This window comes from Neomonachus schauinslandi, chromosome 1 (genome assembly GCF_002201575.2).
Source record: "Neomonachus schauinslandi chromosome 1, ASM220157v2, whole genome shotgun sequence".
NCBI lineage: Eukaryota > Metazoa > Chordata > Mammalia > Carnivora > Phocidae > Neomonachus > Neomonachus schauinslandi.
In genome coordinates this window covers 149,544,664-149,558,432 of record NC_058403.1, presented here as the reverse complement: position 1 = coordinate 149,558,432, position 13,769 = coordinate 149,544,664, and the positions used below count along the sequence as shown (strand labels likewise).

General features: G+C 44.6%; 1 protein-coding gene across 3 annotated transcripts in view; it reads right to left on the bottom strand.

The window, feature by feature from the left end:
- LRRFIP2 (LRR binding FLII interacting protein 2) overlaps positions 1 to 13,769 on the bottom strand; it is a 107,372-nt gene that overhangs the window by 3,849 nt on the left and 89,754 nt on the right. For 2 of the 3 annotated variants that reach the window (XM_021677567.1, XM_021677568.1), the window contains 3 exons: positions 7,853 to 7,985; positions 5,828 to 5,877; positions 845 to 965 (listed from right to left, as the gene is read on the bottom strand). In XM_021677567.1, coding sequence (XP_021533242.1) covers positions 845 to 965; positions 5,828 to 5,877; positions 7,853 to 7,985 — 304 coding nt within the window. Of the gene's footprint in view, positions 1 to 844; positions 966 to 5,827; positions 5,878 to 7,852; positions 7,986 to 8,257; positions 8,360 to 13,769 lie in introns of all 3 variants that reach the window. The other variant, XM_021677566.1, reaches the window with a different exon arrangement.

The following is a 13,769-nucleotide window of genomic DNA, read 5'->3' as shown; positions in this document are numbered from 1 at the left end:
AGTCTCCCAGGGGCGCCTGGGTGGCTCAGTCGTTAAGCGTCTGCCTTCGGCTCAGGTCATGATCCCAGGGTCCTGGGATCGAGCCCCACATCGGGCTCCCTGCTCGGCGGGAAGCCTGCTTCTCCCTCTCCCACTCCCCCTGCTTGTGTTCCCTCTCTCGCTGTGTCTCTCTGTCAAATAAATAAATAAAATCTTTAAAAAAAAAAAAAAAAGTAAGCCTCCCCTCTCCACAAACGATACGTTATCTAACTATATATGAATGGCTGCTGACCTCCCCCCACCATGGAGATTACTGTAAACACAGCAGGCATTTTAAAACAACGTGGGGTCAAAAACAGAAAGGGAGAAAAACTGCATGAATAGGCTTACTTTCTGGCCTTGTTTTAAATTCCAGCTATAAAGATTAATTTGGTTAATAAAACTTCTGGCAAAGTTCTGAAACTACTCAGCATTAGTGTGAGTTAGTTCCAAATATATCCGTTCACTATCCAAGATAGATTCCACCAGAAAAATGTCGTTAAGAAGGGTGCTATATGGGAGCTGACAGTTGACCCAGGTGTGGAAGAGGACAGTGCCAGGAGGACACTGTTTCCAAAATGTCTAGAAATCACTGCATTAACCCAGTCCTCTTGTAATCCATTCCCTGAAGTGCAGAGGCTACTAGAAGCCTCTACTTGGCTGCACCACTGATCAGGACTACTTTCTGGGCTCGCTGAGGACTAAGCAATCTCTGTAACCTGGCTCCCCGAGAGAAATGCGCATCAAGACCGGTGGCGTGCCTGCAGTCGTGCTCCTGGAACACAGCCTCCCCACAGAGCGGCCATGGCCTGGCTGCGGTACCTACTCTGCATCTCGATGAACTGCAGGTCGGAGCCGTTGTGCAGCCCCGCCATGTCAGCCGCCGAGCCCTCGCTCCGGGAGCACTTCTGCCGCTCCTCCTCCAGCTGCAGCTTCAGCCTCCGGATCTGAAGTGGAAGGAGAGGGCCGTCACAAGATCCACAGGACACAGTGGGTCCTCAGCCCCACAAGTCATCCGCCCAGAACTTGAGTGCCTACCACGGGGCCACATTGCTGACATGCTAGCGACAAACTGGGAACATCAGGAGTGAAGCTCCAGGACCAGGTGTCCCAATCAAAGCAGCCCTATTTTATGATTTGTGTAGGCTGGTGGAATGGCAGATCTTGTCAGGGTTTTTCACTACTTTTATTAAAATTCCATTTTTAATAAAATTCTTTTGTCTTAGAATTAGGGTAAATACTGTAGGTTAAATATTTAGGAAACTTAAATATTTTAAAACTTGAAGTCAATTAAATATTAAGTAAATTTAATGAAAATAGTAAATTAAGTATTAACACCTAAATATTAGGTTAAATACTTAGAAAACCTTTTGTATGCAGAAATAATTGGAAATATATTTTTGAGTTTGGCTACACAGTTGATCTACCTTATTTTACCCAAAATAAAGGATGTTTATAGTAGCTTATTCATAATAGCTCCAAACTGGAAATAATCCAAATGTCTACCAACAGGAGGACAAACAAACTGTGGCACATCTACACAGTGGAATTACTACGCAGCAAGAAAGGGGAAAGCACTACTGATACGTGCAACACGGCTGAGTCTCAAAATAAGCAAGCTGTGTAGAAGATGCCAGACAGAAGAAGAGGACGTACTATATCATTCCAATTACATAAAACTCCACAAAATGGAAACTAATCCACAGTGACAGAAAGCAGATCAGTGGCTGCCTGGAGGTGCGGGGGGAGAGGGAGGCTCAGGAAGGAAGGGACACTAAAGGACACCGAGACTTTGGAGGGGTTATGAATATTTTCACCGTTTTGACTGTGGTCATGGTTTCATGAGTATTGTTATGGGTTGAGATGTGTCCTTACAAAACTCATATGTTGAAGTTCTAACTCCCAGTACCTCAGGATGTGAACTTATTTGGAAACGGAGTCACTGAAGATGCATTTAGTTAAGCTGAGATGAGATCATGCTGGAATAGGGTGGGCCCCTAATCCAACATGACTGGTGTCCTGAAAAAAATGCCAGATGAAGAGAGAAAGACACGCACAGAGGAAAATGATGTGAAGACACACAGAATGCTACTCACAAGTCAAGGAATGCCACAGACCGCCAGCAAAGCACCAGGAGCCAGAAGAGAAGTGTGGGACAGATTTCCCTTCACAGGCCTCAGGGGGCACCAACACTGCTGCCACCCGACCTTGGGCATTTGCTAATCTCCAAAACTGTGCAGACAGGAAACTTCTGTTCCTCTAAGCCACCCAGTTTGTGGTACTTTGTTAGGGCAGCCCTCAGAAACTAGTATGGTAGGTACATTTATTTGTACACTTTATGTACAAGCAGTTTATTCTACATCAGTTATACCTTAATAAAGCTGTGGGGGGTTTTTCATTTGCAAACTGAAGAAACTAAAAATGAATCAAATGCAAAGGGACTCAGGGTTGGGAAAAGACAAGGCCCAATGGAGACAGGAGCCCCGCACACACAGAGAACAAGAGCAGATGAATAGACGCGTACTGACGCTGAGGCCCCCAGTCCAGCCTCAGTCCCCAGAATGCTGCCAGCAAGACTGCTCTCCGCATGAGAGGACTGGGGGATGTCTCCCTGTAGAACTGTGTGCCTAGTCTAACGTAAAGACCAACATATCCACGCCAAAATTTCCCAACAAAACACCCAGCCCCATCAGCCTTACCTATGCTCAGAGCTGCCTATCAGCGTTTTAGTACTCCCCATCCCGCCCTGAAACGTAGGGCCAAACAAATACACATACAAGAGCATCAGTTAGGAAATAAACTATGCATGCGGAAGGAAACAGCAGAGAACAGTGACGAACTATCAGTATGCTCTGAGGTAAGTGAAAATATCTATATCCTGGAAATGACTACAGAAACACAAACCCAATGGAAGTATTCAGAGTTGAGAATCATTTAAAAGTAGAGCAAAAGAGATCAAAAGGGATGGACAAAGAGGAGAGAAACAAAAAAGTTAAAGCACTGATCCCAGAGTCTACTGCCCCTTCCTTCAGGAATCAGAGCCATGTTTCCCTGAATGCCTACAACTCTTTTATCAGCAGGGATCTGGGGAGCACTACAGCTCAGAACTACAGGGGGGAGCTGCCTCTGGGACCAAGACCGAACCTCCCCAGGCCTCCTTCGCCTTTCATCATCGAGGGTCAAGGGTGAGTGTGATGCTCAAGTTAAGGGGGCTTCCCTAGCTGAGACCCCATCAACAGTGGTCAAGGGAAAGCCTGGGCACTAGGACCAAGTGGGCCACATCCCCAGTGGGGAAAGGGTGAGCTCTGCACTGGGAGGAAACCCATGCTTCCCAGACACCTCTACCCTTTCAACATCTGCCTTGAGTTTTCATTATCCCCATCATCATGTCCATCTCAAAAACAGTCATCCTCCTACACTCTTCCCCGAAGGGCTCTGTACAGCCGTCGCCCCCATCTGCACCTCCTAACCCTTCCCAACGCCTGAAACTCTGGATTACTATTTCCCCTCATCCTCAGTTTCTTCTCTTAAGTGGTCCCTTTACCTAGTGCATTAGCAGAAACCCATTCCCCCCTGAGAAGCCTGTTCCCTTTGCAGCCCTCTGACCTTCTGGTGATCTCTCCCAGAACCCTCCTACCACTGAGCCTGAGAACACAACACATGACCTGTTTTTGTGCTGCTGCCCAACTATTCTCCCTCGATGCTCCCTAAAATTCCTGCTTCCTGACCTCCTCCCCTCCCAATTCCACATACCAACCACCCCTCATCCCTGCCATTGCCCCACTCCTTCACCATTTACCTCCTGACTTGTGCTCCCTCAAGTATAGCCTGAGCAATTTCAAGATTCATCTAGGTAGATGATTTCTCCTACAACCGATGGCAGTTTCCAAAACACCTCCTCTCCAAGGATCTTGACGTCTCTCCCTTCTTGCCCTCACTACTCTCCCATAGTCACATACTGGATCTCGCACTCGATTAAGTGCAGTCCCTGCATGAGTCAGTCCCATTATCTGCTCTCTAACCTCTATTCCTGGTCTTTCCAGCTCCCTCTCTCAGGAACCCAAATCCCAGTCTTTCAATCCCACTTCTATTTCTCATCTTCTTTCCACTGGGCCTTGACATCTTCCTGGATTACCCATTAGCCTCATTACCCACTTCATCTCTGCAGTCATCATTATCAATACTGTCCTCCACATGCCCTCACCTCCTCTGCCCAATTACACTCCTGGGTAAAATCCCACTCCACCCACCCACGCCTGCACCTATGGCCACTCAATGTACAGTAAGTGCGGTCACACAGACCTCGAACATACCATATAACTTACATATTCATTCCGTCTCTTGTTTATTGTCTGGTCTCCTCCCACTAGAATGTAAGGTCTACTAGTGGCAGGGATTATTTAACTGATTTGTTCACACAAATATGCCATATGCCTGGAATAGAGCCTGTTGAAGAGTGGAATCTCATTCAGGTTCGCATGACTGAATAGGAGTTTCAAAAAGAGATAACAGAATATGGGAAGGGGGAAAACCAGTCAAGAAATTTTCCCAGGATTGAACGATAGGAATTCCTAGAACTGACAGGGGCCCAAACCACATCACTGTGAAACTTCCAAACAGGAAGGAGAAAGTATGATATAAGCTGCCAGAGAGGGAAAAAGAGTCACAGACAAAAGATGAAAAATCAGAATGCCCTTGAAATCCTCAACATGCTAGCTTCCATACTGGAAGCCAGAGACAATGAAGCAATTTCCTAAAAAAAAAAAAAAAAAGGAAAATGATTGCAATGTAGAATTCTATATCCAAACTGTTAATCAAGTAATAGGGTAAAATGAAGCCATTTTCAGGCCTCCAAAGTTAAGAAAAATTTACAGCCTATATACCCTTTTCTCAGGAAGTTACCGGGGGATGTACCCAAAAGAGAACAAATAAAAAAGGAGGAAGGCCTAAGGCACTGCAAAAAGGGAATCCAACCTGAAACACAGAGGAAAGCCTAGGTAGCAACGAAGGGCAGGCCGGCTGGGCGCAGACAGAGCGGGCCATGATGTTCCCAGTGGGCCAGGTCGGATGCTCCAAGAACTCAGCAAGTGGAACTGAGAGCATACTTCGTGCATCTGAAAACGCTAAGAGCAGATTTAACTACTGTTGCAGACGCGGCAGCTACACTGGTAATAAATACACAGGAAACCAAGCAGAGGAAAAGAAAAGCCACAGGATTAACTCCGGAGGAGCTAGAGCTGTGAAGAGGAGGGAAGGTGGCCCTGCAATGTTGTGGGGCTCCACGGCAAGTGGCACTCACGAGTCCTGAGAACACGCGCAGACGGGAGGTGCGCCGGGCCTTCACCAGAGGACAGGAGATGGGAAGGGTGTGCGTGCTGGGGACAGAAGGCTAGATGGTCATCTTCCACAGAGGGATGTCAACAGTGCCCCAAACAGAACCATCAAGAAGCAACGTGAGCGTGTGGGACAGAAATACACAACAGGACACATGGAGAGAATGTGCTAAACCAATCGGAATGGACAGGGGTAAACGTGAGGAGGCAGAGTACGGAACTCCTGTCTTGACAACAAGCTTCGTACCACTATTTAACTCCTTAAACTCCACGTCTGATACATTTTTTTTTAAAGAACAGGAAACAACAAAGAGGCAAAATATGAATTTATCTTTTTGTCCTTCAAATCTTGAGTACTGATGTTTGAAATAAGCATGTTTCTTTCTGGTGTATATTTTAATTCGCTAATGTTTTGAAATGTGATTTATTTAGTCCGTTAAATTAACATTACCTTCCAGTGAGAAGAATGCCTTTACCTGTGATAGCAGCTCTTCCTTTTCTCCAGCAAGTTTTCGTAGCCTGACATCTAAAACAAATGGAAAAGGTTGTAAACTCAATTTGTGAGGATATAATACCAAAACAATTAAAAATTATTCTTGAAATTCAAAAACACCATACATTATCTGATAACTTACAGCTTTCAATATCAAAAGAAATGAAGGCTTAAGTTAAAGGTGCTAAGGAAAAGTACTTAATTATTCAACATATATTTCCACACAACAGATAGCTATCAAGGCACTAAATACAACATTTGCTCCCAAGGGCAGTGATTTTCCACTGAAAGACAAACCAAAGTACAAAGATCACTTCCTTATTTCAAAAATGTGCAAGCGGGTGCCTGGGTGGCTCAGTCGTTAAGCGTCTGCCTTCGGCTCAGGTCATGATCCCAGGGTCCTGGGATCAAGCCCCACATCGGGCTCCCTGCTCAGCGGGAAGCCTGCTTCTGCCTCTCCCACTCCCCCTGCTTGTGTTCCCTCTTCTCGCTGTCTGTCGAAAAATATATAAAATCTTAAAAAAAAAAAAAATGTGCAAGCTTTCACCAGCAGACAGACAACTAGAATGTTGGGGTGCTCCCACAGATTTAAGTCTCACAGGAGCAAACAAAATCTGGGAAAGAAGACAGACGGGGTACGAGGGGGCCTGGGTGGGGAGGGTGGAACAGGGAAAATGAGAACACAACACGGAAGAGGCAAAGGCCTACACAGGTGAGCGGGGGCCCAACTCGGAGGTGCAGGCAGTCAAGGGCTAATCTGAGGCCTGCGGCAGGATTGCCAGGGCTTGCTCCTGGCCTGGGGGGAGGGCCGCTGCTTCCCAAGCATGCCATTAACACAAGCCCCTCCAGGTGAGGGGGAACCACAGATGAGTACAAGCAGCAGGCGACTCCGAGCCAGCGCCTCCCACAACCAACTAGGGTCACGGCCGAATGTTAAGTGCTGGCTTCCCCAGTACCTTCCAAGCAAGCTCCTGGGAAGCCCTGGGCTGACCCCAGCCACACACTCAGTGCATTCTCTTGAGCGGCTCCCATTGCCTAGCCCGCATCCTCTGCTATATCAAAGTGCTGTTTCTGCAATTCTGTGCATCGGAGAATGTGTTTACTAACTCTGAAAAAGTCCCACTCCTCTAGGAAACCTACACATATATGAAAACAAAAGGAAAAAAAGTGAGCTGGTGAGTATCTGTGTTTTCTTTCCTCTAGAGCAGAATTCTTCGTGGAGCCAATGGATGGGCATCTGTGTGGTTTCCTGGGAGAGGTGTTATTAAAGTCTCAAAGGCTTAAATTTAAGAGGCTTAGATGTTAAGAGGCTCCGAAGCCCTGCTCTAGAAAGAACACTCTTCTAAGATCTGACTTCTTGGTCACCTGTTTCTTGCCTTAAGAAATGCGGTAGCAAGGCGGGCGCCTGGGTGGCTCAGTTGGTTAAGCGACTGCCTTCGGCTCAGGTCATGATCCTGGAGTCCCAGGATCGAGTCCCGCATTGGGCTCCCTGCTCGGCAGGGAGTCTGCTTCTCCCTCTGACCCTCCTCCCTCTCATGCTCTCTGTCTCTCATTCTCTCTCTCTCAAATAAATAAATAAAATCTTTAAAAAAAAAAAAGAAATGCGGTAGCAAAGAGCTACAGGACCCCGGGATAAGTAGCAGAGCATAAAACCAGATTCTCCAGGAAGCAGAAACTTAAAACATACCTGGGGAAGTCCCCTACCAGCCCACCGGTTCCTTGGGACACATACGCTGGATTATCTCTTCCAGGAAGGTTTGTATTTAAGTAAAAAAGCAATGTGTATACACCAACATGCTTCCATCCAGAGGCCTTACAGTGACCCAGATGCTGGTTTCCCAAGTTCAAGGGTGCCTGAAGACACTGTGCCCAGATTTCTTCCCGTGAAGAATTCAGTTAAACCTCAGATAGCCCTGTGTTGTTTTTGTTTTCCAAGATGGGCTATGAGTAAGCCGGAAGTCTAGCAGAACAGTAAACCCAAGCCAACAGAGCAGCAACTGTGTCCTACCTAGTGGACCTTCTCCTGCAGACTCCAAGACCTGAGCAGCCTCCTGAGACACCACGGTGATGGCTCCAACCACTGGTTCATGACTGACATCACCATTGGGAGTGCCATCGGGGATTATAACTAAGCCATGTTTCTGTGGAGAAGGAGAAAACCCACCGTCACAAAACATGGCCCACATGGCAGTATGCTCTGTGAGGTGACTGTGACAATATGTTTGCCACAGATAACACCAGGTTAGAACTAGTTACATGGAATATAGGTCCGTAGAAGAAATGACTGAAACCTACCAAATCTGCATTGAAGAATGAACACTGGTTTGTCTTCGGGCTGAGAAAAATAACAGGATGAAAGGAAGGAAGACTAAAGCAGTGAGGGACTTGGAACTCCAGGCTAAAGCTAACGTACCTCTCCTGTCTTCACTGTCTCCTTCAGGTCAGCCAGCTCCTCTCTGAGCGTATCTCGCTCATTCCTAAGGCAGGCAATGTATTCTTTCTGTTTCTCTAGGGCCTGGTTTTAGACAGGGTAGCAAGGGAAAGAATGGCACAGAAAAAGAGCAAGTGAAAGAGGTAGCAGAGAGCACCTACTTCAAATAAACAAAGATAAAGGCATAAAAGACAAGGGAGCGGTAAAAGCTTGGAAACCAGCAGTTAGATATGGGAAGAAGTACAAAGTCATATGGACACACATCTCCACAGGAGAGTTTTAACAAAAACTGATTAATCGTGCATCAATTCGCCAAAACATGCTTATCACATCAGGCTGGAGAACTGATCTTTCTTTTCCAGTTGATGAAAAAAAAACAGGAAAAGGAAGATGAAGACAGCAGTCGTATTATAAAGTTTTCCTTACTGACCTTACATTTTCATACAGTGACCCAAACAAGCAAACAAATACATTTCATGTTTAACTAAAATTGTTCACTCAAGAATACAGTGAAATTTTTTAAGAAAACTAATTTAAAATTTTTTTTAGTTAAAAAAACTTTAATGGCCCTGGAAGAAAAAATGACCAGTATGCACAAGGTATTAATTAAATATTGGCTATAGTGAGTGTTCTCCAAGCAGTGTGGCAAAATATTCCTCAAATACCACTTAATTCAAAATAGCTAATCTCCAAAGGGATTCCCAAGGACCTGTGTTTTGTTAATTTAGTTAAATACAATTAAGAATCTGGTTTCTGATACACCTCTCTAAATGGGAAAAAGGAAAATAAAACACTGACAAAATAAATACAGCCCACCTATGGAGTGCAGCAGAATATGTGTTTGGGGGTCAGGCTTTTGAGTCCCGGCACGTACTAACTTACCTAAGCCTCAGATTTCTCATCTGAAAGACAGAAGGGACAATAGTAGAACCACCCCACGTACACAGCGTAAGCACTGCTGCTGTGCGAGTCCCAGGAAGGCTCAGGAAAAGCCTACCACTTTCTTTCCACTTGGATCACCAGTCCACCCCCCCCCCCCCCCCCCCCCCTGAATCACAACTATCAGAGCTGAGGCCAACGGGGCAGATGCAGGCACACGCCTGGGTCATCAGTGACAAATCGGATCTGTTCTATGTAATGAAATAACCCAGAATTCAAAACATACCCTAGGCAAGCAGTCTATGCAGACACCTGACGGCTGGACTATTCTGAAAAAGCCTCTCTCTACACAAGTGTTCCTATATTTCATATTTTCTCCCAGCAGCCCCAATAGGCCAAGAAGTTTAACTACAACAGGTAACTTTCCTCTCAGTTTATGGGGTTAGAAATGAGCCAACTGCTTCATTACTGACTGCTGAGTAGCTGGACAATGTTCTAAATCATTCTAATCTTACTGTGCACCCAAACTGGCGATAAGGGACACTAGTGACCACCAACCGTGTGGCTTGAACTATACAGCAGGCACTGCTACAAAGACATATAATTTTGCCCTAATATATTTATATATATATATAATTTCTCCCTTATATATCCTGCACTTGTCTTATCCCCATTTCACAGATCAGAAAATTGAAGCTCAGAGGTTTTATATATATATATAATTTTTTTTGCCCGAAGTCGCAGCAAGTGCCAAAGCCAGAAAGTGAATCCAGTTCTTTTTGGTTTCAAAGCCTTTGCATACTTTTTCTATATCACAGCCCCAAGAAGACCACAATTATGTTTCTTTACTGTCATCCCAGATGCTGCTGGAAAAGTAGTCAATAAGTAGCCCTACCCCGTACTTACCCAAACTGCAACACCAATATCTAATTTCCTTCCAGCAATTTACATTCACACCATATGGCATGTCTTGAGTCTGCCTTTGTATTAACCATTTCAGTTTCTAGCATCACGAGGCATTTACCCTAACACTTCAAGCTACTATTACTACTCCATTACATTAATAACAAATGTTAACATCAGGACAAAAAAAGCACAAGCAGTATTTTCCCATCTGTTGACAGACACTTTAACCTCTGTGGGGTTAGGTATCTGTGGGTTACCGGCATCTACATGCATAGTTACGCCACGCATCACCACGTATGACAGGGTCAGTGATCACCGCCACATGCTCTACATAAACACTACCACTAAGTACACAAGATCTCTTAGGAACAGACCAGTTTGAAACTAGAAATTCTAGCAAGTGCTAGAAAATGCCATTTGCTCTTCTTCCTACATCTTATAGCAATGGGTTTTATCTTTGCTTTTGGACTTTTTAACTTCATCTTCCCATAATTATGGACGGGAAAATAAAATACATCCTGTAAGTTCTCCCATTTCACCACAAAGTTTGGAGGCTACTGAAATACCTTATAATTGGGGCAAATGTAGTCACGCCGGATCTGAAACCCTCTGTAGCACCTGACCATAAAACCGCTACCCTGTGTTTGCATTCAGTAATAGCTCTTAGAGAGTTTTTTCCCTGCTTAGAATAAAAACTACGTGCTTGTGGAGATCTAAATAATTCTTTACCCCTGACCTAACCTCAGATTCTAGTGTCAAGAAGCCTGAAAGATATGTGTAACAGGCTGAACTCGGGGGGCAAAAGGTTATTTCTCCATATAATTCCATGGGCCATAAATCTCTTTAGTCAGAATGGGATGGAGTCTCACATGGGGCTATCCAGATACACCAGTCCTTTGTATGTGCTGATTCCACGTGTAGCCACCTGGCACTTGGAACTGCTTTAGGGCTACAAGCATGACCACAAGGATCGATGAAGGAGAGCCAAAGAAAACCAAACTCTAACATGAGAATAAAGATCAGGTGCCTTTATTAAGTTACTAACTTTAAATCTTGAAAATGAAACTAGAGACAAAGGATACGTGAGGCAGTCACTGACTAAACTGAAAATGTGTCTTGTACGAGTCATGGGAGGGCCACTAGGATGGCTATCAGAAAAACCGGAAACAAGTGCTGGTCACGGAACCCTTGTGCAGTGCTGCTGAGAATGGAAAATGGTACCGCTGCTGTGGAAGACAGTCTGGCTATTCCTCACAAAACTTCAACATACCACTACCATATTATGCAGCAATTCCACCCCTGGGTATCAACCCAAAGAAATGAAAGCAGGGCCACAGAAGGGTACTTGCAAACTCATGTGCACAGCAGCATTATCCACAATAGCCAAAAGGTGGAAGCAAACCCAGTGTCTGTTGACCAACCGATGAATGGATAAACAAAATGTGGTACATACGTACAATGAACTATCCTTTGGCCTTAAAAGGAAGGACGTTCTGACACATGCCCAACCACAGTTAAACCTTGAGGACGTTATGATAAGTGAAATAAGCCAGTCACAAAAAGACAAGGACTCTAGGATTCCACTTATATGAGGTACCTAGAATAGTAAATCCAGAGAGACAGAAAGGAGAATGGCGGCTGCCAGGGACTACAGGGAGGAGGACGTGGGGAGCTGTTTAATGGGCACAGTTTCGGTTCTGCAAGATGAAAGAGCTCTGGAGGTGGATGGTGGTGACGGCAGCACAACAGTGTGAATGTACTTAATACCACCAAACTCTACACTGAAAAATGGTTAAAGTGGTAAACTTGACGTTATTTGTATTTTACCACGATTTAGAGAGTTTCCTAAGAAGTCAAAGGAGGGACCAACTATTGATACACGCAACTTGGATAAATCTCAAGGGAATCATGCTGAGTGAAAAACATAACCCCAAAGGGTTAAATACTTTTTAATTCCATTTATATAATGGTCTTATAATGGCAAAATTACAGAAATGAGAACGGATTAGTGGCTGCCAGGGCTTGGGGAGGAGTAGGGAAGGAAGCAGATGAGGCCATAAAAGGGCAACAGGAGACATCCTTTGTGGTAGTGAAAATGTTCTGTATTTTGCCTATAGCAAGGTCAATATCCTGGCAGTGATACTGTACCATAGTTTTTGCAAGATGTTCCATTTGGGGAAGACTGGATAAAGGGCATACAGGACCTCTCTGTATTACTTCTTGCAATTGCATGTGAATCTACAATTACCTCAAAAAAAGTTTTTTTAAGTTTAATTTTTTAAAAAAGCCAAAGGAACACATTATTATATACCATACAGAAAGAAGATAGCCACTTATTCATTCAACAATGCCATGAATATTTTTTTTTAATTTAAACTTTTTTTTTTTTTAAGATTTTATTTATTTATTTGAGAGAGAGAGAATGAGAGACAGAGAGCATGAGAGGGAGGAGGGTCAGAGGGAGAAGCAGACTCCCTGCCGAGCAGGGAGCCCGATGCGGGACTCGATCCCGGGACTCCAGGATCATGACCTGAGCCATAGGCAGTCGCTTAACCAACTGAGTCACCCAGGCGCCCCGGCCATGAATATTTAAAAGTCAAATAACTTGTCTTAACTATGAGCACATCTTTTTGGTAGAAAATAAATTTTTGTTTTATTTTGAAGAGCTGTTTTATTGGACTGAGTGGTTTGGGGTTTTCCTATGGCTGATCCAAAATAATCGGTTTAAATACTAAGATAATTATACAAAATAGAAATCATGGACCTACAGATCTGTGCTAAAGAAAATTATGTTAAGGTCCTAAAAGAAGACCATTCTAGATAGTGACCAGACTTTAACCTTTACAAATTACCTACTTTGTGCCATACATTTTTTCACATCTCATTTAAAATTCCCCAAGTAAAAATGTAAATAAGATCAGTAGTTCACAATCAAAATTTCAAAACTCTTAACAGTGGTTATATTCCAGAGGCTCTTCTAGCTTTGGGTGGAATTTTAGAAACTCAGTATTTAAATATTAAAAGCTCTTAAGAAGTAATTTTGTTTCCCATGTGTTTATTAATAAGAGGATGGGGGGCGGTACCTGGGTGGCTCAGTCAATTAAGTGTCTGCCTTCTGCTCAGGTCATGATCTCGGGGTCCTGGGATCCAGTGAGTAGGGCCCCTGCTCAGTGGGGAGTCTGCTTCTCCCTCTCCTTTGCCCCGCCCCCTAGCTGGTACACTCTTGCTCTCTCAAATAAATAAATAAAATCTTAAAAAAAAAAAAAAAAGAGGATATGTCCTTGGATGTATGAAAAGAACTGGATACGAGAACCCCTCCCCCCAACAATGAAGGGTATGACCCAGAAGACTGCTCATCCAGGCATGTCTATCACAGGTGTTCTTGGGGATCTTTGCCGACTTTTCCCTAGGCCACCTAATCTCAAGCAGAACAAAACTTTCTATGTTCTCAGGACAAGGGCTTCCTTCCTTCTCTCTGCCTCCTCCGCCATAGCCCTTCCCAGACAAGGTAAGCCTCTGGCAGCTATGGCTGCGTGGCACCCCCAGTGCAGGACAGGGAACAGAGAGCTCACAGCGTGAGATGGGGCGCATGTCAAAGGGTGACACAGGATAACTGGTGGGAATTTTTCCAGCCTCCTGTGCACTTGGAATCTACCTAAAGGGTTTAGCGAAAAAAGCACTGAAGACTTTCCTTATCTGGGCCCCCGCT